Here is a 22,500-nt window from a genome sequence, read left to right on the forward strand (position 1 = left end):
TGATTAAGTACATGTCGAATTAATGATTTTTCAGGCAGTCCGTATCACAAAACTTTATGTAATGTAACTCTCCACCCTCCTTTCCCTTGTATTTCTTTCTCTTTCTCACTTGCATTTATTTTTTTTCCTTTCTGCTGTTTCTTTTCTTTCATCGGATACTCAGCTTGTGTTTACTGGCCGTGTGTTGCTCGCCAGGTTCAGGTTGCGCGGCCACGTGCAGTGAGGCGGGTGCTGGCCGACAGGTGACGCTTACTCCTTCTCACACCTGTGGAGAGGGGCGAGTGAGGCAGGGCAGGTGTTCAGTTACTGTATGTGTGTGTGTGTGTGTGTGTGTGTGTGTGTGTGTGTGTGTGGCTATGGGTCTGCGTGCGCGTGCGTGCGTGCGTGCGTGTCAGTTTCTCTCTCTCTCTCTCTCTCTCTCTCTCTCTCTCTCTCTCTCTCTCTCACCTGCAGGAGGTCTGGGAGAAGGCCTCGCCGGTGCTGCAGTCAACAGGTCGCAAGCAGCGGCAGACACAGGTGTCGTTGTCCCAATACTTGATGCGGTGCTGCTCCTCACACGCCTCCTTCTCGTCCCTGGTGGGGAAAGACCCAACATTCAGCCTGAACGCAGTAGTGTAGCGCTAACTAACCTGAGCCTACATTAGCAATAGATGCCGTTGGATTTTGAGTCCCAGTCTAGTGGAGACAATTAGGGCTGGTCTATTTCACGCTGCCTGTTCATCTCGGAGGGAAAAAGGAAGACAAGCCGACTAGTTGTTACCTTGCAACTCAATAACCCCAACAAGATGTATTAAGCCAACTTGTGATATAGTATGGGTTAACCCACATCCACTCCATCCAATGGGTAACTAAGGCCTTTGTCCTGTAGTGGAATCATATAGAATGATGATGATGATGATGATGATGATGAAATGTATAATTTCCCTGACAAGCTAGACACAGAGTCACCAGACCTACTTGTTCTTACAGGTGCAGGCACAGTCACTCTCCAGGTAGACGTGGATGGCTGGGTTGCAGTCTCTTTCCTGCACCACACAGCCTGGCGCACACTCCACGTGCCGGGTTGCCTCCACTTCCACGTAACTCGAGGGAGACTTGTAGTGACTCGATGGTAGTGAGTTGTCGCTGGTGGCGGGGATCTTGCTGTGCTTCAGTACTGCCTTCAGGACCTGTGGACACGCCGCCAGTGGAGTTTACAGTTCTATTTTACGTGAGAGGGAACTCTGGCATAGGGCGACAAAAAAAAAAAAAAAAAAAAGTTTGTAAAGGATATCAGTTCTGAAATTTGAGGGTAATTGTCTTGAAACTTCCCTCTTGAAACAGTTCAAGTCATAAGAACATAACACCATAAGAAAATATGGGAAGCTGCAAGAAGCCCTCAGGTCTGCTACACGTGATAGTCCCTGTAGGAAACATACTTACCTATTTCACCTATCATTCCTATCCATAAATTTGTATAATCTTTTAAAGCTCCTTAATGACTCAACGCTAACAACCCGATTACTGAGTCCTTTCCATTCATCTACTACTCTGTTTGAGAACCAATTCCTTTCTATCTCTTTTTTTTTTTTTTTTAATCTAACCTTTTCAAGCTTGAACCCATTATTTCTTGTCAGAGGCATTTAACCCTTTAACAATGATAAACAATTCACAGCATCAGAAACACTTTACAAAATCCTTACAAGAAACTACATGAAAGAAGAAAGAATTAAAAGAATAGATTATCCAGATGTCTCCCTTCTATGTTACAGGATGTTTTGCGTCCATAATCATCCTTTCATGATTATATTCTTCCTTCTACCTTTCTTCCTTCTACCTTTCTTCCTTCTTCAATTTTTGTTGTCACATATTCTTCTTCATTTCCGAAGGGTAGTTTGTGGTTAGGTTAAGATGCTAAGGATTACGGTTAAGGGGCTAAGGAGTTTACACCACGCCATTTTGTTACGACTGATTAGAAGTCATGGTAGTGAAAGAGTCAGACATTTGAATTGGCAACGCAGTCTGCTTCACGCTTCGTACTTCCTGTCATTGCTGATTGTAACACTTCCTTATACACAAATAGCAACAAACAGAGGACCACGAGTGACGCAGATGCCACTACACACTAACTATAAATAAAGCAAATAGATAGAAGAGGAAACGAATAACTATTTTCAACTAACATACTAACTGTCTATAACTAATTAATTCACTAACTAAATAACTAACAACTAACCAACTGACTAACTGACAACTAACTAACTATTCCACTAACTAAATAACTAACTGACAAATAGTTAACTAACGAACTAACTCATGAACTAAGTAACTAAACAACCAACCAGCTAAGTAACTAACCTACTAACTGAAGTGGGAAGACAAGATAGAAATTAGAAGCAAGAAAAGAGAACAGAGGATCAGTTTAGTTCAGAAGATATCACTGAGTCGCTTTTTTTAAACGCTCCCGGATTTCCTGGAGAATATTTTCATAGACGTCTCTCTCTCTCTCTCTCTCTCTCTCTCTCTCTCTCTCTCTCTCTCTCTCTCTCTCTCTCTCTGTATGTGTGTGTGTGTGTGTGTGTGTGTGTGTGTGTGTGTGCGTGTATAATGATTTTCCAGGACGAATTCTTATGAAGCTTCATCAATATTCACAAAACCTGCCAGTACGTGATCAGACTTCCCCACACGTGCAGTGCATCCCCTGTGAGCTCTGCGGGTGCAGCGAGCAGCACCAAATTACCATGTTGACACGGCTTATAAATTAAATCAGTCTGTTAAACTCCCACTGATTTAGTCGCTGCCCCACACTCACCATCAACCTGATTGTCTCTGTGCGTGTGGGTCTGCAGGTGAGGAGAGAACTCAAGCAGCAGCCCCCGCACCGCTCCAGCCTCACACAAGGCGGGTAGAAGACGGTGCCGGGCTCCTTGGGCAGGTCAAGCACCACTGTCTGCAGCTCAGGTTCACACAGCGCCATTTTAGCCGTGTCGATGGTGTCTGGAAAAAGCAGCAGCTTGAAAAACAAGACGTCTCACTTTTGCTACTGTTACCAACCAGAAGGTGTGTCAAGGTGGGCAGAAAGGGGGCCAAAATATCTACCTGTGTGTATCTACAGACGTGTTTTGTTCCGGTCGTTAATGGATATGGAAGGAAAGAGAACAAACCGGTTGAGTTCATGTAGTCCTGTTACTGGCTTGTCCCTCGCACTTATGTTATCTGTCTTGAAGAAACCCCGCTCACTGTCTTGCTGCTACATTGCATATTCTGGTCAGGATGTGTCTAAGCCCTTCGCCTTACTTAGCTGAGATTACGTAGCGTGTACTTTATTTATTTATTTATTTTTTGTTTATTTGTGTTTACATCGTGATTTTTCACTCAATAATTTGTCCAAAAATACCTACGAAAAAAAGAGAGAAAAAGAAAACATTAACTTTCGAGGTTTCTTCACGAACATTTTTGTTTATATGCATTTATTTGTTTTTATTCAGGTATTTATTTCTTGTCCTGAATGCATCACGTAGGGCAGACAGATTAACTTTAATTTAACTATTATTCATTTACTGTCCTCAGTAACATTACTCAAGGCAGACGGACGCTTATCTAATAAAACAAAGTTGAGGTTCCACGTTCCACGTCCGCTGCTGGACAAACCGAGTCCAGGTTTGGAGAGGAAAACAAGCAAGAGAACAAAACCAACAACTAAGGAGCACCTTCGTCCCGCGCCGCACTGCCAGCCGAGGACGTGGTAACATCGTCTGTGACGGATTTTTCAACGGGCGGAAGTTCGATGTTATAGAAGTTTATGAAGTCCGTGATGTTCCTAATGGAGTTGAACTGCACGAAACTGTTACCATCCAGCTGTGGAAAAGATTTTTCAGTGTAAGTGGGCCTCTGGCCAAGGGCAGCAAAAAAGCTCGCAAAAAAGGCACACTGAAGGTGCCAGTCGCCAAAGAGTGCAGTCAAAAAGGATTATCCAAACCCTTCTTCTTGGAACAGTTCAAATCATAGGTAACAGGAAATAAAGAAACAGGCAGAGAGTTCCAGAGTTTACCATTGAGAGTGAAGAAAGATTGAGAATACTGTTAACTTTTGGATCTGAAAGGTGGACAGAATAGGGGGTGATAGAAAGTAGAGAGCCTTGTGCGACGAGGCTGTAGGAGGAAGGGAGGCAACAGGGGAAGGGGAGAGGAAGAACAGATGAGGATGGAAAGGAGTCAGTGTAAGTAGGATGTTGCGAAGAAAACTGAGCGTGATTTTCTTCTTTTTTTATGTAAATGAGTCTTATGCCAACATGTAGAGAATCTTATAACAGAGATTCTGTATAGTTAGTGAAAGGCACACACACACACACACACACACACACACACACACACACACACAAACACACACACACACACACACACACACACACACACACACACACACACACACACACACACACACACACACACTCGAGAACATGACTGGTAATTCCGATAGCGTTAAAATTACACCATATTTGTTATTATTTCCTCGTGAAGTTTGATTACTAAATATGTCTGTATTTAGTTCCAGTGACGATTGCAGGTTTTACGCCTCGCCTTAAGGAAAAAAGGATAAATATTTCTTAGGTTGCTCACCATATCGTCAAGAGTACAGGGACTTTAGAAACATTTAGAGCTGCATTCTCACACGTTCTAGTGTCTTATTTCTACTTAAGAAAGGCTGCAGTAGAAATGATTAAAGATTTAGAGAACGTTTTGATGATCCTGGTAACAAAGATTCTACACCATCAAAGGAAAAGTATAATGGAATTCGACATACTGTAGCAATACTTCTTATGAGCATGAAGCGTTTAGAAATACGAGACACGTTTAGAATTGTTGGGGAATTCCTTGACTCTTCATGTGACGGGAGCGAGGCTTCTTGTTCTTGTTCTTGTTTGTTACTGTTATTGTTCTTGTTCTTCTTTTTTTGTTCTTGTTCATCTTGTTCCTGTTCATCTTGTTCTTCTCTTCTTCTTGTTCTTATTCTTCTTGTTCTTGTTTATCTTGTTCTTGTTCTTGTTCTTGTTTTTATTTTTTGTTTTGTTCTTGTTCATCTTGTTCTTGTACTTATTATTGTTCTTCTTGTTTTTCTTCTTGTTCTTTTATTGTTCTTCTTGCTCTTGTTCCTGTTCTTCTTGTTCTACTTTTTTCTTCTTATTCTTCTTGTTCTTGTTCTTGTTCTTCTTCTTATTATTATCATCATCATCATCATCATCATCATCATCACCATTATTATCATTATTAATTCCTGGTAGCTCGGCCGCTGTAACATGTAGTGGCCAATAACTTGTGCCCAGGTTCAGGTGTCTCGTGCCTTGCGATTTCATCTTTCCGCACGTCCGAGGCTCGTGATCTTAAGCGCAGTATTCTATCTTTACCATTATTTTCAAAGATCACGTAGATAATTAGTTGGATTCTTATGGGTGTTTCCTTCTTCACCGGTTCATGAACTTTGTTAAACTATCGCTGCGACCATGAAAATACCCTCGGAAACTCCAGTGAATCCCACTACACCTTTTAAACCAGTCGTGATCAGACACTAGAGCGTTTAGAAATAAGGACCCGAGTGTCACCTTGGCGTGGGGGTGGCACTTGCTGGCCTCGTACTTTCCTTTCCCCGCACATAAGAAAATAGGCGACGCTGCAAAAATGCATCATCCATCAATCCATTAATGATCAGCACTAACGACCTGTTTGCTGAGTATACCATTCTATATGAGAACCAATTCCTTCCTATTTCTTTTTTAAATGTAAGTTTAGCAAGCTCGAATCCATTATTTCTTATCCTATTCTGATTACTGACCTCGAGAATTTTGCTTTTCAACGGCGATGAATGACTAACAATCGATACTTCTTTCAGTATTTTAGTGGCGAGAACTCAAACACTGATATTCTTGTCATTTTTTTTTCTTTTCGCTCCTGAGTCTCCCATCTTTGTATATTGCTCAACAACGTATGCTCACACCCATTTGACTCATGCCTTACCGTCATTATTCATTTCCGCATAAACAAACTCTTTTCCTGTAGCGTGTCAGTCACACGCCGCTCCAGGACATTGAGCTCCGTCCTTCTCCTACGCTCAACTCAACCTTTATTTATTTCTCCTATTTCATCATGTATGTTTATTCTTCCACTCGTTTGCATGTAAATATTACTTGTCATAGAATATTTATAAGAACGCAAGAACATAAAGGAAGCTACAAGAAGCCATCAGGCCTACGCGTAGCATTCCCTGTACAAAACATACCTACCTACTTTTGCCTATCATCCTCATCCATGAATCTGTCTAATTTTTTAAAGTTCTTTTATGACTCTGCGCTGAGAACTTGATTACTTGATTCTCTTGCAAACACACACACACACACACACACACACACACACACACACACACACACACAATATGATAGTGGTGATGTACTGGTGACAGATTTTGGTGCTTACTTGGTGGAATGTCGCGGTCTCTTTAAGGCAAACGGCGATGACAGCCTGACTGACCGCCAGCCACCACATCCTGGTCACCATGCTGCGTGTCGCCACTCGGCCACTCCTGCAAAGTGAAGGCAAGACTATGAGTGAGGCAGGATGTGTTGCAGAAATAAATAAATCGCTTCCCATGAGAAGGGTTTTACTGATATGGTTCTCTTGACATGTCCCGCGGCCCATTAGTATACGGCACACCACACGACACACACACACACACACACACACACACACACACACACACACACATACATAGATAGATAGATGGATAGATAGATCGTTTATTGACCAAAACAGTACAATGATTACATATTAATTATTACATAATTTCATATTCCATAATTACATATCAATATTAGTCTTCGTTACTCATTTTAATGGCAATTGTAGTCGAGCATATTATCAACACTAGCGTTTTATTTGTAACATGCGCCTAAATACAGGAAACACTTATATTTCATAATACTTTGCAATGTGTTTACAGGTAAACAGACAGAATATCATGTATTATTTTACATTCCACAGCCATTGAAAACTTATCAGAAAACATCTGTTCTATTGTCTCAAGCTGGTGATGGTCTCTAATGTGTTGAGTTCGCGGGCAGTCCTGGTGGACGTGTGTCTCTGTTTGAATACAACCACATTCACATAACCTTTCATTCATAGGTAAGCGGCCACGATCCCTCCTGTTTCATCGTCCTGTCTCACACGCTAGAGTGACCACTCACCCTGAACCTAGTAAAGGACAACCTATGACATTCATTAACTTTGTTTCACCTTATATATATATATATATATATATATATATATATATATATATATATATATATATATATATATATATATATATATATATATATATATATATATATATATATATATGAAGTCTGGGTTTGTCTTGTATGTCAATGTCCTTGACGAGTCACTTTCATAAATGCTATTAATTACACTCTGGATAGCCTGCTTTATTTCTATTAACATGATTACTAATATAGTCTGTAATTAGCCTTCCTGTTACCGTGTTACTACTCTTTATTGTGTTTATAACAAATACTAAAGGATCGTCTTTGTATTTAGATCTTTCCTGCCATATTTTATAAAAGAATCTATGCTGATTATACTTAACCAGGTCATTAACAGGAGGAAATCCCGACTCAGCGTAACAAACATCATTACACGTATTTTTCATCACTCCAAGTAATTGCTTAAGACACCAATTATAGAGTTTAACAGTGGGTTTAAGATCGCCGTTCAGCCAAGATTCGCATCCATACAATAACGATGACATTAGTGCTGCTTCAAACACTCTCCGCTTCACCACAAACGGGATATCGTTGTTCTTATTTACGAAATACACAAATTTGAGAACATGGCACATTTTCATCATAGCGTGTTCTTTTTATAGGTGATGACACACAGTCGTCACTAGTGAAGGGTGAACCTAGATATATATGGGTATGGCACCATTCCACCCTCAACCCATCTAGTGATATCGGCTCTCTGTCTCTCTCGCTACCACTGATAACAAAAAATTTGGTCTTTGATTGATTGATCTTCATCCCATAGTCTTTACAATGGTTCTGAAGCAGTGTTATCTTCTTAATCATATTTCCTCGAGATATTGAAAGGAGCACCGTGTCATCCATTAAAACCAAAATATGTATCCATGCTAAAAATCCGTCTGCTTCACATTCTTCTTTGATCATCTTTATGAGGCCATTTACTAATAGGATAAACAATAAACATTAGGTAGGTGACCCTGCCGTACACCCAGAGTAATGGTTACTACTGCAGTCTCGATCATACTTTGTGTTAATTGATACGTGGCATCTAGAGCACAGAGCATCACTGACCCACATCCCATTTTGCGTAATATTTTAAACAATATTCTCCCGGGGACCATGTCATACGCTTGTGAAAAATCCACAAGTGTCACTTATAAGATTAGTTTCTTTTTCCGAGAAAAAATACCTCGTCAAGTCCACATGCTTTGTCAGACTCCATCAATTTAGCTTGCTGTTCTACCTGAATTAATGTTATAGGTTCATCTAGAATAGGTGCATTCACATCAGTACGCAAATCATCAGGGATCTCCAATTTGATTTGTAAGTTAAGCGTATTCTCAAAAAACTCCTTAAATTCATAGTCAGTCGGGCATTGATCTTCATTATAATTTACTCCAAGCTCTCCTCTTCAGTTTATAGCTCTCCATATTCGCACATCATCTTTATCCTCCATTAACCTCTCCCACCTGCCTAAATTACTGTCAACGTTCCGTACACCCTGGGCACACCTACTAGTAGCTGCACATTCATATAAAACTTTAGTTACATTACTGGCAAAATCATCAACATTTTCATATTCGGTAGTCATATCCTGTGGCAAATTGCTTACAAATAATCTTTAATCTATGTTACGCATATTAATAGGTTTGTTACATAACTTCTTGTCTACTTGGGTTTCATATATCACAGCATGGTTTCCAAGGTGTTGTGAGCGGGTAAGATGACCGTCTAAATCCTCACCTCACATAGACAAGGTGCATATCAGTGCATGATCTGAGGGTAAACTGTCGTCCTTAATCACAGCAAGCCCGCTCACATCACTCACGAAGTTCGAGCTTGCGGTGCAAGCTATTTCAGACACCCATCCGCTTCCTTTCCTGTATGTTTTATCACTACGAAAATGATTTGTGGATGTCTTCATATTATTCACAAGCACCATTCCTGTTTCCATACATATATTTGAAAGAATCAAGGCATTGTTATTTGGTACTCGGACATCATCAGGTAAATATGGGTATGAGTAATTAATACTATCAGGTAAGTTAACTCGTTCAGGTAACTCCTGAGCTAGAGTTCCAAATCTAGCGTTCAGATCTCCAACCACAAAAAAACGCGTTGCTATTTGTTTCGGTCATCAGCTGCTCTTGTATTGACGAGAAAGAATTGTGCGAATAATAATGAGTCTGTTGGAGGTATGTAACAAAAGCCAAATAACACAGTCGGTGCAGATCGAAATTTTATCCAATTCTTGTCTTCTATTCTTACCTTAACACTTGCAATCAAACTAAATAACACATTCTTTATGAGTAATACTTCCACGGCGCTGATTTGATCCTCTAACAGCACTCTTATATGTCATATAACCAGGAAAATATACTTCTAATGGGGTATTTACTTTTTTCAAATATATCGTCATACAATAGATCCTGGACTACTTTTCTTTCCAGCTTTGTTTTCACACCATTAATATTCCAGGATAAAATACATAATTGACTTAACTGTTGTGGTCGATCTAGAAAAACTGTTGGTTCCATGTATCTGTTACCACTCCATCTCGGTAGAGCTTATGTTCTTTTGTATCCAAGCGTACCACACAACCAGCATTCTCAGGTCGTTTCTTTTCTTGTCGCTCAGCATCACGTAGTCGCTTCCACTCGGCTCGGACACTAGGATGAACATCTCTCTTGATATTTATTCTACTGTAAACTTCTCCTGCCTCCTTTAGTGCTCTTTCTTTTTCTAAGATCTTGTCCCTCACCTCCTTACTTGCTACAGTTACGAGGAATGGTCGTTTCTTGTCGCCCACGGAGTTCCCCAGTCTTCTGTGTGAGCGAATGTTTTCATCAACTCCGATCTTCTCCAAAATCTTGCTCGCCTTAGTTTCCTCTGTATTTCTGCCATCCAGACTCTCGTTCTCATCAGGCACGCCCAACAGTACTAAGTTTGACACTCTCTCTCCTTGGCGTGCAGGGTTTCCAAGAATCTTTGTTGCTCGGAAATTATTTCTGCTTGCTTGTCCACCTGAGCCTGCAGATTTTCCAGCTTCTTGTTAATGACGCTCTCTGGTGACGTCACAGCTGTTTTCAGACTTGCTATCTCAGTGATCAAGGCGTCCAGTTTCCCTGTCAGTGTCAATATCAGGTTGTCATCTTGCCTTTGTATCGACCTAATACTCTATTAAGTCATCTTTCGTCATCCTTATTAGGTGGCCACAGTTCAGTTTGCTCAATTCTTCCAGGGATTTAGGTTACACACACACACACACACACACAAACACACACACACACACACACACACACCATGTAAATCAAGACCCCTTCAGCAACTATCACTGTATTGTCTGCTGCCTCTTGATAAATAAACCTGATATTATTATTATTATTATTATTATTATTATTATTATTATTATTATTATTACACCCACCCACCCACCCACCACCACCACCACCACCACCACCACCACCACCACACATCGCACACCACGCACCAACCACGCATCTTAAACCGACACCTACATACCACTATACACCATGAGTAACCACGTACTTCATCAGTTGTTGTGGCGTCCTTTCAAGTAACCCGAGTTCCGTATTAGCCAAGGAACAGCGTCTGTGTTTTGAAACGCTCATAGTTCTCATGTGGACATTTGCAGAGGCGATAGAAATCATTAGTCATGTTCTCATGGGTATCTTTTCTCGTTTATGGTACAGAATCCTTGTTAAACTATCACCGTCATGAAAACACACTTGAAAATCCCAGTACATTCCACTAGACACCTTTAATAGTAATCGAAATAAGACACATAAAATTTTCAGAATGTTGTCCAAGGGCTGCATAGTGGAGCAACACGCTGCACTCAGTCTGCTGACAATCTCTTTATAAAACGCGACAGTTCACATTTTTTTTTTTTTTTATGTAAGAAGGACACTGGCCAAGGGCAACAAAAATCAATAAAAAAAAATGCCCACTGAAATGCCAGTCCCGTAAAAGGGTCAAGGCAGTGGTCAAAAATTGGTGGATAAGTGTCTTGAAACCTCCCTCTTGAAGGAATTCAAGTCATAGGAAGGTGGAAATACAGAAGCAGGCAGGGAGTTCCAGAGTTTACCAGAGAAAGGGATGAATGATTGAGAATACTGGTTAACTCTTGCGTTAGAGAGGTGGACAGAATAGGGGTGAGAGAAAGAAGAAAGTCTTGTGCAGCGAGGCCGCGGAAGGAGGGGAGGCATGCAGTTAGCAAGATCAGAAGAGCAGTTAGCATGAAAATAGCGGTAGAAGATAGCTAGATATGCAACATTGCGGCGGTGAGAGAGAGGCTGAAGACAGTCAGTTAGAGGAGAGGAGTTGATGAGACGAAAAGCTTTTGATTCCACCCTGTCTAGAAGAGCAGTATGAGTGGAACCCCCCCAGACATGTGAAGCATACTCCATACATGGACGGATAAGGCCCTTGTACAGAGTTAGCAGCTGGGGGGGTGAGAAAACTGGTGGAGACGTCTCAGAACACCTAACTTCATAGAAGCTGTTTTAGCTAGAGATGAGATGTGAAGTTTCCAGTTCAGATTATAAGTAAAGGACAGACCGAGGATGTTCAGTGTAGAAGAGGGGGACAGTTGAGTGTCATTGAAGAAGAGGGGATAGTTGTCTGGAAGGTTGTGTCGAGTTGATAGATGGAGGAATTGAGTTTTTGAGGCATTGAACAATACCAAGTTTGCTCTGCCCCAATCAGAAATTTTAGAAAGATCAGAAGTCAGGCGTTCTGTGGCTTCCCTGCGTGCTATGTTTACCTCCTGAAGGGTTGGACGTCTATGAAAAGACATGGAAAAGTGCAGGGTGGTATCATCAGCGTAGGAGTGGATAGGACAAGAAGTTTGGTTTAGAAGATCATTAATGAATAATAAGAAGAGAGTTAGTGACAGGACAGAACCCTGAGGAACACCACTATTAATAGATTTGGGAGAAGAACAGTGACCGTCTACCACAGCAGCAATAGAACGGTCAGAAAGGAAACTTGAGATGAAGTTACAGAGAGAAGGATAGAAACCGTAGGAGGGTAGTTTGGAAATCAAAGCTTTGTGCCAGACTCTATCAAAAGCTTTTGATATGTCCAAGGCAACAGCAAAAGTTTCACCAAAATCTCTAAAAGAGGATGACCAAGACTCAGTAAGGAAAGCCAGAAGATCACCAGTAGAGCGGCCTTGACGGAACCCATACTGGCGATCAGATAGAAGGTTGTGAAGTGATAGATGTTTAAGAATCTTCCTGTTGAGGATAGACTCAAAAACTTTAGATAGGCAGGAAATTAAAGCAATAGGACGGTAGTTTGAGGGATTAGAACGGTCACCCTTTTTAGGATCAGGTTGAATGTAGGCAAACTTCCAGCAAGAAGGAAAGGTAGATTTTGACAGACAGAGCTGAAAGAGTTTGACTAGGCAAGGTGCAAGCACGGAGGCACAGTTTCGGAGAACAATAGGAGGGACCCCATCAGGTCCATAAGCCTTCCGAGGGTTTAGGCCAGCGAGGGCATGGAAAACATCATTGCGAAGAATTTTAATACGTGGCATGAAGTAGTCAGAGGGTGGAGGAGAGGGAGGAACAAGCCCAGAATCGTCCAAGGTAGAGTTTTTAGCAAAGGTTTGAGCAAAGAGTTCAGCTTTAGAAATAGATGTGATAGCAGTGGTGCCATCTGGTTGAAGTAGAGGAGGGAAAGAAGAAGAAGCAAAGTTATTGGAGATATTTTTGGCTAGATGCCAGAAATCACGAGGGGAGTTAGATCTTGAAAGGTTTTGACATTTTCTGTTAATGAAGGAGTTTTTGGCTAGTTGGAGAACAGACTTGGCATGGTTCCGGGCAGAAATATAAAGTGCATGGGATTCTGGTGATGGAAGGCTTAAGTACCTTTTGTGGGCCACCTCTCTATCATGTATAGCACGAGAACAAGCTGTGTTAAACCAAGGTTTAGAGGGTTTAGGACGAGAAAAAGAGTGAGGAATGTACGCCTCCATGCCAGACACTATCACCTCTGTTATGCGCTCAGCACACAAAGACAGGTCTCTGACACTGAAGCAGTAGTCATTCCAAGGCTCATAGAATTAAAGGATTCAGAGTGGAGGAAAACCCGACACGAGGGAGATAGGTGTGGCAGGCTGCTTCACCTCCGACCAAGACTGTATCAAGATTTTTTTTTTTTTTAAGAAAAGAAGAACATAGGAAAATAGGAGAACCTGTAAGAAGACATCAGGCCTACACATGGCAGTCCCTGTATGAAAAATAATTGCCCATTTCCACTTATCATCTTCATCCATAGATTTGTCTGTTACATTCATCCAACACTGAATGGAACATGAATGATCATCAAACCATGGGCTGCACGCGGTGCCAAGCTTCCTGTCAATACAAAGTTGCTCCTCACCTGGAATTGCTGTCATCCAGGAAGGCTGAGGTTTGGCCTCTTACTTCCATGACTGCACCTCAGCTGCTGGCCGCGGACGGGGAGTGAATACTCATAGTCCTTGAATATATGAATAAAGCTGCGGAAATCATGGTAGAGGGCGCTACCAGGAAGGAAGGAGGGAAGGAAGGAAGGAAGGAAATACGTAATGTCTTTGCGTCATTTAGGGAAATATTTATATTGACACAATAAGGCCACGGCCGCACTGAGATCCGTATTCTAAAACGGTTTTACCTGTTACCACAACTATGTATATTCAAAGGCCACGTAAATAATTATTCTTAAAAGCGTTTGGCACTTACTACAACTATAATTAAAGGCTACATAAATAATTATTTTGTTTTTCGTCAAATCTTTTGGGATCGAAAATGCAGCATACGGAATCATATATTCATAGACCATAGATGTCAAACCTTATCTAAATATTGACCAATCTGGAAAGCACAGTACCCTCATATCAAAGAGTTCTAAATCACTTGGTGACAGTTTCAAATTCTGAGCCGCTGAACCTAATCTTTCATGCCTTCAGAGCATGATTGTCCCTTATTGAGTGCACACTAATAAACATTTTGACGAGGATCCCATTGATATACTCGACCATGCTGATTAAAATCCTAAATCGAGCTAATTATCGTTCCTCTCAGATGGATTTAGTGCAGAGGTCGACGAGAATGCTGGATGTTGACTTTCTATCCCAAGAGAAGTACTTCAGCATCGGTTAGAACAGCGTACTCCAAGGCGCCAATGAAAGCTAAGGTAATGATGGATCTTGCTTTTCCACACCGAGAAAAATTGAACATTATCTTTGTTAATGTACTAATCCATGGTTATCATACATGGATAGGAGGGATCTTTGATAGCGCCCACGGAGAATGGTACAGGAGGTGCAGCGTAAGAAAGACAGTTTTGTTGGAGTTCCACTGATTACCTCATCACATCTCAACCTTGCACGAATGATGTATGTATGAGCGAAGACAACACGTGACAGAGCGGTTTGCGTCAGCGCGATGCCGAGGGTTGGGGCATCACACGTTTGTCCTTGGTACGGTCCGTGACAACATGGTCCAGGCCGTCACACCTTGGTACGGTCCGTGACAACATGGTCCAGGCCGTCACACCTTGGTACAGGTCGTCACATCTTGGTTCAGACAGTAACATATTTACCTTGCTGCTACAAGTGTGATTCACACTTACCATTTTCCAGTCAGCGCGTGCATAGGGACCGATGGCTGATAGCTGATGCAAACTATAAGACCCAGAACGGAATACTTCCATCAGAATAAGATAAGCAAATACCAAATATTTCCACTTGAAATAGTGAAAAAAAAAAAAACACACACACACACAATGGCAATAAGTGTGGCAGTTTACTTTTGTCCACAAGTACACATTCTGAAAGACACCGTTGATAGAAGCTACACGTGCCAGTTCCTGCATGAAACATGCCTATTTCCATCTCTCATCTTCATCCATAAATTTGTCTTTTCTTCTTTTAAATGTAAAGCTTCTTAATAACTCAGTACCACCAACCTGATCACTGAGTCTATTCCTTTCATTAACTGTGTTCGGGACTCAACTTCTTCCTATCTCATTTTTAAATGTAACTTAAACAAGCCATATAGGTAATCAAATCATGAAAGCCTTTTAGTGCCAGCGGTTTTATTTATGCTGACTAAATTTGTGTCATGTCACTATAATAAAGTGTTATAATAATATGAGGTAGCAAGACATCAAGGATCAAGAATCAAGGAAAATTCAGCTAGAATTTCGCTAGACAATATTTTCATAAGGATCTACAACTTGTTAGACACTTAGCTTTGCACTACGCAGTGTTAACTACTTTTGTAACTTAGAAAATACAGAATCAACCTCCTCTTTCGTCCTCCTCCTTTGTCTACACACACATTTATATACAGGACTACTAATGCTAACAAAGGATGAGCATGACAGCGGAAGTGCTACTGTACAAAATAAATATTAATAAATAGAAATAAATAGAGGGTACGTAGGCTGCCATGTCGGATGCACAGAGGAGTCTCGTCAGCGGCGGGTCCTTGCAGTGCATCCATGGAAGCGTCGGGTGCAGTGCGGTGGCCCTCGGGAACTCCAGGATCCGTCACTATTTCTCTTTCTTACACCTGTTTGAAGAGGGACAAGAGAGGAGGAGGTGAGGCGTCGCAATGCACAGAGAGAAATTTTTCCTTATTCGTTAATCTCTTCCACACACGCACACACACACACACACACACACACACACACACACACACACACACACACACACACACACACACACACACACACACACACACACACACACACACACAATCACTTTACTACTCTCTCTCTCTCTCTCTCTCTCTCTCTCTCTCTCTCTCTCTCTCTCTCTCTCCCGTACTCACTTGCAGGAGTCCTGGCAGAAGAACTCCCCGGTTTCGCACACCACGTCGTCTTTGCGGCATTTGCAGGTGCAGGAGTCTTTGTCCCACAACTTGTCCTTCCTTTTGTCACACGCTCGCTTTTGTTCTCTGTTGGAAAGTGACAAACATCAAGCTTTTTAACTTGGTTTATTTGGTTTATTTGTTTATTTCTAATTGTTGTTGTTGTTCTTGTTATTGTTGTTTTTGTTGTTGTTATTGTTGTTTTTGTTGTTGTTGTTGCTGTTGTTGTTGTTGTTGTTGTTGTTGTTGTTGTTGTTGTTGCTGTTGTTTTTTGTTCTTTATTTATCAGTTTATTATTAATTGTTATTATTATTATTATTATTATTATTATTATTATTATTATTGTTGTTGTTGTTGTTGTTGTTGTTGTTGTTGTTGTTGTTGTTGTTGTTGTTGTTGTTGTTGTTGTTGTTTATTATTATTATTACTGTTATTATCATTGTTGTTGTTCTTGTTGCTGTTGTTATTATTATTATAAAAAAAGATACAACCGTAAGACTTACTCATTCTCACAAATGCATTCACAATTATTCTCATCGTAAGTCTGGCTTGTCGTGCAGTCCTGCTCCGTTACCGAACATTGGCACTCACATTTGACGTGCTTGGTGACATTCACATAGTAAGGGCTGCTAATGTGCTCGGCGGTCATTTTCGTCACCTGCCGTTAGTGGAAATAGGTAAGAGACAACGTAGTAATGGCAACACTGCATCACACTCTTGGCCTTCATACATGGAATTTTATCGTAGCTTCAGAGCTCTCCAAACACAACTTGTAGAAACTGGTCACGCACTCACCTCATACGTGACCGTCTTTGTGCTGCTGGGCCTGCAGGTGAGCAAAGGATGGCCACAGCACCCGCCACACTGCTCCACTCTCACACACGTTGGGAAAAACACGGTGCCGTACTCTTGGGGCAGGTCCAGCTCCACTGTCTTCTTCTCAGGCTGGCAGTGGGCCATTTCCGCCTTGATGATGTTTGAAGGAACCTCTGACGTCTGTGGGAGAAAAACTGCGAGTATGAGTCACTGAGGGTCACTCGTTGGGGATGCCTGACCTCACTCGCCCTTCCCTTTCATTCCCCTAAGCTTGGGGTTCCTGGAATGAATGCAGGGATCTTCTCCACTTTCTCAAAAAAAAAAAAAAAAAAAACACCCGTTAGAATCTTGTGGACTTTCCCTTCATGTTGTGAAACTAGGGTATTTACTTGGAGCTACAGTTATAATGATAATAATGATAATAATAATAATAATAATAATAATAATAATAATAATAATAGTATTAATAATAATGATAATAATAATAATAATAATAATTATTATTATTATTATTATTATTATTATTATTATTATTATTATTATTATTATTATTATCATTATTATCATTATTATTATTATTGTTATTATTATTATTATTATCATTATTATTATTATTATTATTATTATCATTATTATTATTATTATTATTATTATTATTATTATTATTATTGTTGTTGTTGTTGTTGTTGTTGTTGAAGCGGCTGAAGTAGTAGTAATATTTGTAATAGTAGTAGTAATAGTAGTAGTAGTAGTACTAGTAGTGACCACACACATCAGCCTCTGCTTACCTGACGAATGGTGTTTAACTCAGGGTCGTCGGGCCTGCTTCTGGTCCTCAGCCTGGGTTGGCTCAGGGTGGTGGCGCACAAGGCGACGGTAGCCAGACCCACCACCAGCAAGAATACTGCCTTGGTCAGCATGTTGCGTGTCAGGACTCCTGTTAAAAAATAGTCAGGAACACAAGAGAAATAAGCAATACGAGTATACTCTAAGGGAAAGATGTTTTGGCAGTGTTTTTCCTGATACACGACACACCACACACCTTACGCCACACACCACACACCACATAACACACGCTACACGCCGCACGCCACACAGCGCACACTACAACAACACACGCCACTCACTACACGTCACACGACACACACCTCACACCATACACCACACACATTACGCCACGCATTTTACGCCACACACAACACGCACCATACAAAACATTAAACGTAATACCCAGCGCTGCAAACCTTTACAACTACACTTGAACTACAAATGAATGACAGAAAAGACTTCGTGATAATCCATTCTGTGTCACTGCGTTCCACCTCCCCTTGCTGCTCGCTTCAAAGAAAGTTATGCGGCTTGAAGCTTTCACGTCAGTGTAACATCTCACCTAACGGTAGTGATGTTTTGTGGAGAAGTAGGTGTTGTCTTCCGACTGCTACTGCACTCAGTTCTTTACCAGTTACGGTGACGAAGTGATTGGTAGTCTCCGCCGCGCTCTTTTATAAACCCAAACAAACACTACTGCTACTTCAGGAAAATAATCTAGAATCCGGCATAGGCAGGAAACGTATAGTTGTCATAATCTAAAAGCGGAAGTCATGGATATGTTGACGTACTGAGGCGTCATAATTGTATCCTATCCATGTGAAGCGTTTCTAAAACTGAATACGTTTTATTTCTATCAGTGGAACTGTCGCGACGACGAGTGGTGCCCCGAGAAGGCAAGAATGTTCGTCCGCAGTATGACTTTTTATTTGGTTGTTTGATTGCTTTTGTTGTTGTTGTTGTTGTTTCTTGTTTCCCTTTTTCTTTTCTTCTTCTTCTTCTTCTTCTTCTTATCATTATTATTATTATTATCATTATTATTATTATTATTATTATTGTTGTTGTTGTTGTTGTTGTTATTATTATTATTTCTGTCATCATTATTATTGTCGTTGCTGTTGTTATGGACTGCGTGATTACTCACCAAGCTACTCTCGATTTCACACTGATTACCCACGGACTTAATCCCGATTACACACCGATTATCACGGAGTTAATCCCGATTACACACTGATCACCCACGGACTTAATCCCGATTACACACTGATTACCCACGGACTTAATCCCGATTACACACCGATTACTCATACACTTTATCCGGGCTACGCACTACTACCCACATTATCCACAAGAGAACACTCCGATTACCCACGTCACCCACAGAGTTACACGCGATTACACATCATGATCCACACTACGATTCATACTACGATTATCCCGGAGCGCGGCCGTGGGCACGTACATGAGCTACGAGCTGGTAGTTAACGCCGTCGAGAGGCCTGAAAACTAGGTTGTGACCCAGTCCAGTCAGCGTGAGCCTTTATACGAGGGTTATGATGGGCCTAGTGGCTAGGACAAAGACCCTCTTATGAGGACACTGAGGGTCCTGACATCCTGCGACAAGGCGAAAGTAGACAGGAGGTATCTCTCGCTGAAGACATGTGCTCAGCGCGTTCCCACCTTCGGGAAGTCTGCCATCAGCGTCGCCGTCAGCGTCTCTCAGATGATGGACTCTGCGTCTCATCAGTGACCATTAGCGGGTAATCATACATGGATGGGAGGGATCTTTGATAGGAGCCACGCAGACTGGTACAGGAGGTGCAGCGTAAGAAAGACAGTTTTGTTGGAGTTACACCATCACATCTCAACCTTGTATGAACGATTTAGAGATACGTACTTTGAGCAAAGGCAACACGTGACAGAGCGGTTTGCGTCAGCACGGTGCCGAAGGTTGGGCCATCACACGTTTGTCCTTGGCATTCCATCCTCCAGGGCGTCACGCGTTAACTTTTCTCGTCACACCTTCCTCCGTGCTGTCACACGTTTGACTTTGTTATTTTACCTTATTCAGGGTCTTTATACGCTAACCCTTTAAGTCATACCGTCCTCCGGGCCGTCACACCTTGGTACGGTTCTTGATAACATGGTCCAGGCCGTCACACCTCGGTATGGTCCGTAACAACATGGTCCAGGCCGTCACACCTTACTACGGTCCTTGACAACATGGTCCAGGCCGTCACACCTTGCTACGGTCCTTGACAACATGGTCCAGGCCGTCACACCTTGCTACGGTCCTTGACAACATGGTCCAGGCCGTCACACCTTGCTACGGTCCTTGACAACATGGTCCAGGCCGCCACACCTTGCTACGGTCCGTGACAACATACTGCAGGCCGCCACACCATGGTGCGGTCCGTGACAACAAGATCCAGGCTGCCACACCTTGGTACGGTCCTTGACAACATGGTCCAGGCTGTCACACCTTGGTACGGTCCTTGACAACATGGTCCAGGCTGTCACACCTTGGTACGGTCCGTGACAACATGGTCCAGGCTGTCACACCTTGGTACGGTCCGTGACAACATGGTCCAGGCTGTCACACCTTGGTACGGTCCGTGACAACATGGTCCAGGCTGTCACACCTTGGTACGGTCCGTGACAACATGGTCCAGGCCGTCACACCTTGGTACAGGTCGTCACATCTTGATCCAGACAGTAACATATTTACCTTGTTGCTCAAAGTGTCTCACTTCCTATTTTCCAGTCATCGCTTGCATAGAGACCGATGGCTGATAGCTGATGCAAAACTATTTAAGGGCCGGAACATAAAACTTGCATCAGAACAGGTTAAGGAAGTATCCAATATTTCCACTCGAAATTGTAAAAAAAAAAAAAAAAAAAACACACACAATGGCAATAAGTGTGGCAGTTTACTTTTGTCCACAAGTACACATTCTGAAAGACACCGTTGATAGAAGCTACACGTGCCAGTTCCTGCATGAAACATGCTTACCTATTTCCATCTCTCATCTTCATCCATAAATTTGTCTTTTCTTCCTTTAAATGTAAAGATTCTTAATAACTCAGTACCACCAACCTGATCACTGAGTCTATTCCTTTCATTAACTGTGTTCGGGACTCAACTTCTTCCTATCTCATTTTTAAATGTAACATAAACAAGCCATATAGGTAATCAAATTATGAAAGCTTTTAGTGCTTGCAGTTTTATTTATGTTCAGTAGTCACTAAAATAAAGTGTTATAGTAATATGAGGTAACAAGAGATCAAGGATCAAGAATCAAGGAAAATTCTGCTGGAATTTCACGACTAAACATTGTTCTCATAATGACCTACAACTTGTCAGACACTTAGCTTTGGACTACACAGTGTTGACTAGCTCTATAACTTAGAAAATACAGAATCACCCTCCTCTTTCCTCTTTCCTAATGCTACTGTACAAAATAAATAGAAATAAATAGAAATAAATAGTAGGTTCGTAGGCTACCATGTCGTGTATACAGAGGACAGTCTTGTCAGCGGCGGGTCCATGCAATGCATCCGTGGAAGCGTCGGGTGCAGTGCAGTGGCCCTCGGGAACTCCAGGATCCGTCACTATTTCACTTTCTCACACCTGTTTGAAGAGGGACAGAAGAGGAGGAGGTGAGGCGTCGCAATGCACAGAGAGAAACGCAAAAGAGGTGGTGGTTCGTGGTTTACCTTGTTCATTAACCTCTTCCCCAACACACACACACACACACACACACACAGACACACACACACACACACACACACACACACACACACACACACACACACACACACACACACACACACACTTTGTCTCTGCTCTCTCTCTCTCTCTCTCTCTCTCTCTCTCTCTCTCTCTCTCTCTCTCTCTCTCTCTCTCTCTCCAGTACTCACGTGCAGGATTCCTGGGAGAATGACTGCCCGGTGCTGCACTTGTCGTCGTCTTTGCGGCATTTGCAGGTGCAGAAGTTTTTGTCCCACAACTTGTCCTGGCTTTTGTGACACGCTCGCTTCTGTTCTCTGTTGGAAAGTGACAAACATCAAGCTTTTTTATTGGTTTATTTGTCTATTCCAGTTATTTTGTTTCATTATCGTTGTTGATGTTGTTGTTGTTTTATCGATTTTAGTATTAATTGTTATTATTATTATTTTTATTATTATTATTATTGTTATTATTATTATTATTATTGTTATTATTATTACTATAAAGATACAACCGTAAGACTTACTCGTTCTCGCAAATGCATTCACAATTCTTCTTATCGTAAATCTGACTTGCGGTGCATTCCTTTTCCGTTACCGAACATTGCTCCTCACACTCCACGTGCTTGGTGACATTCACATAGTAAGGGCTGCTAATGTTCTCGCCGATCATTTTCGTCACCTGCCGTCAGTGGAAATGGGTAAAGACAACTGTTTCAGAGTTTTAAGATCGTGAGTAAAATCTCATTCGACAAATATGGAGAATATCGGAAGATAGAAACAAAATGGAACGTAGTAACGGCAACAACACTGGCACTCGTATTCTTGGCCGTCTTGGAGATACGCCCAACATTCTTGGCCTTTTCCTAACCTCTAATCCTTCTGCTTATGGTGTCACCCTCTATTCTCCGTTGGGCTCCTCCGACCACAATCACATATCTGTATCTTATCCTACCGCTCCAATCCCTCCTC

The 22,500-nt window shown here is 41.7% G+C and overlaps 4 protein-coding genes across 4 annotated transcripts in view; 1 reads left to right on the plus strand and 3 right to left on the minus strand.

The window, feature by feature from the left end:
* LOC135108156 (vascular endothelial growth factor A-like) overlaps nucleotides 1-13,752 on the minus strand; it is a 14,193-nt gene extending 441 nt beyond the window's left edge. The window contains exons 1-7 of the mRNA XM_064018901.1: nucleotides 13,679-13,752; nucleotides 6,447-6,552; nucleotides 3,690-3,837; nucleotides 2,792-2,976; nucleotides 958-1,169; nucleotides 448-573; nucleotides 1-265 (exon numbers count right to left, since the gene is read on the minus strand). The exon at nucleotides 1-265 is cut by the window's left edge and continues 441 nt beyond it. Of these exons, the coding sequence (XP_063874971.1) occupies nucleotides 250-265; nucleotides 448-573; nucleotides 958-1,169; nucleotides 2,792-2,976; nucleotides 3,690-3,837; nucleotides 6,447-6,552; nucleotides 13,679-13,728 (843 nt within the window). The 5' untranslated portion in view covers nucleotides 13,729-13,752 and the 3' untranslated portion in view covers nucleotides 1-249. The remainder of the gene's footprint in view (nucleotides 266-447; nucleotides 574-957; nucleotides 1,170-2,791; nucleotides 2,977-3,689; nucleotides 3,838-6,446; nucleotides 6,553-13,678) is intronic.
* The window catches only part of LOC135108164 (dolichol-phosphate mannosyltransferase subunit 3-like), a 131,865-nt gene that overhangs the window by 23,769 nt on the left and 85,596 nt on the right, over nucleotides 1-22,500 (plus strand). The window lies entirely within an intron of this gene.
* On the minus strand, nucleotides 15,357-18,495 carry LOC135108157 (vascular endothelial growth factor A-like). Its single transcript, XM_064018902.1, has 6 exons — nucleotides 18,362-18,495; nucleotides 17,760-17,908; nucleotides 16,951-17,151; nucleotides 16,659-16,813; nucleotides 16,117-16,242; nucleotides 15,357-15,855 (listed from the first exon to the last, which is right to left on the minus strand). The coding sequence occupies exons 2-6, from the start codon at nucleotides 17,889-17,891 to the stop codon at nucleotides 15,837-15,839; spliced, it is 633 nt and encodes a 210-aa protein (XP_063874972.1). The 5' UTR covers nucleotides 17,892-17,908; nucleotides 18,362-18,495; the 3' UTR covers nucleotides 15,357-15,836.
* LOC135108158 (placenta growth factor-like) overlaps nucleotides 21,079-22,500 on the minus strand; it is a 5,253-nt gene continuing 3,831 nt past the window's right edge. The window contains exons 4-6 of the mRNA XM_064018903.1: nucleotides 22,056-22,210; nucleotides 21,721-21,846; nucleotides 21,079-21,430 (exon numbers count right to left, since the gene is read on the minus strand). Of these exons, the coding sequence (XP_063874973.1) occupies nucleotides 21,412-21,430; nucleotides 21,721-21,846; nucleotides 22,056-22,210 (300 nt within the window). The 3' untranslated portion in view covers nucleotides 21,079-21,411. The remainder of the gene's footprint in view (nucleotides 21,431-21,720; nucleotides 21,847-22,055; nucleotides 22,211-22,500) is intronic.

The sequence above is a fragment of the Scylla paramamosain genome, chromosome 16 (assembly GCF_035594125.1).
Source record: "Scylla paramamosain isolate STU-SP2022 chromosome 16, ASM3559412v1, whole genome shotgun sequence".
NCBI classification, from domain to species: domain Eukaryota; kingdom Metazoa; phylum Arthropoda; class Malacostraca; order Decapoda; family Portunidae; genus Scylla; species Scylla paramamosain.

Bases quoted from the DNA above. Each gene is read 5' to 3' on its own strand.
- LOC135108157 (XM_064018902.1), bottom strand. From the start codon at position 17,891: ATGCTGACCAAGGCAGTATTCTTGCTGGTGGTGGGTCTGGCTACCGTC. The intron at 17,152-17,759 runs GTAAGCAGAGGC...TTTCTCCCACAG, and splicing joins AGTTAAACACCATTCGTCAG to ACGTCAGAGGTTCCTTCAAA. The intron at 16,814-16,950 runs GTGAGTGCGTGA...CACTAACGGCAG, and splicing joins CAAAGACGGTCACGTATGAG to GTGACGAAAATGACCGCCGA.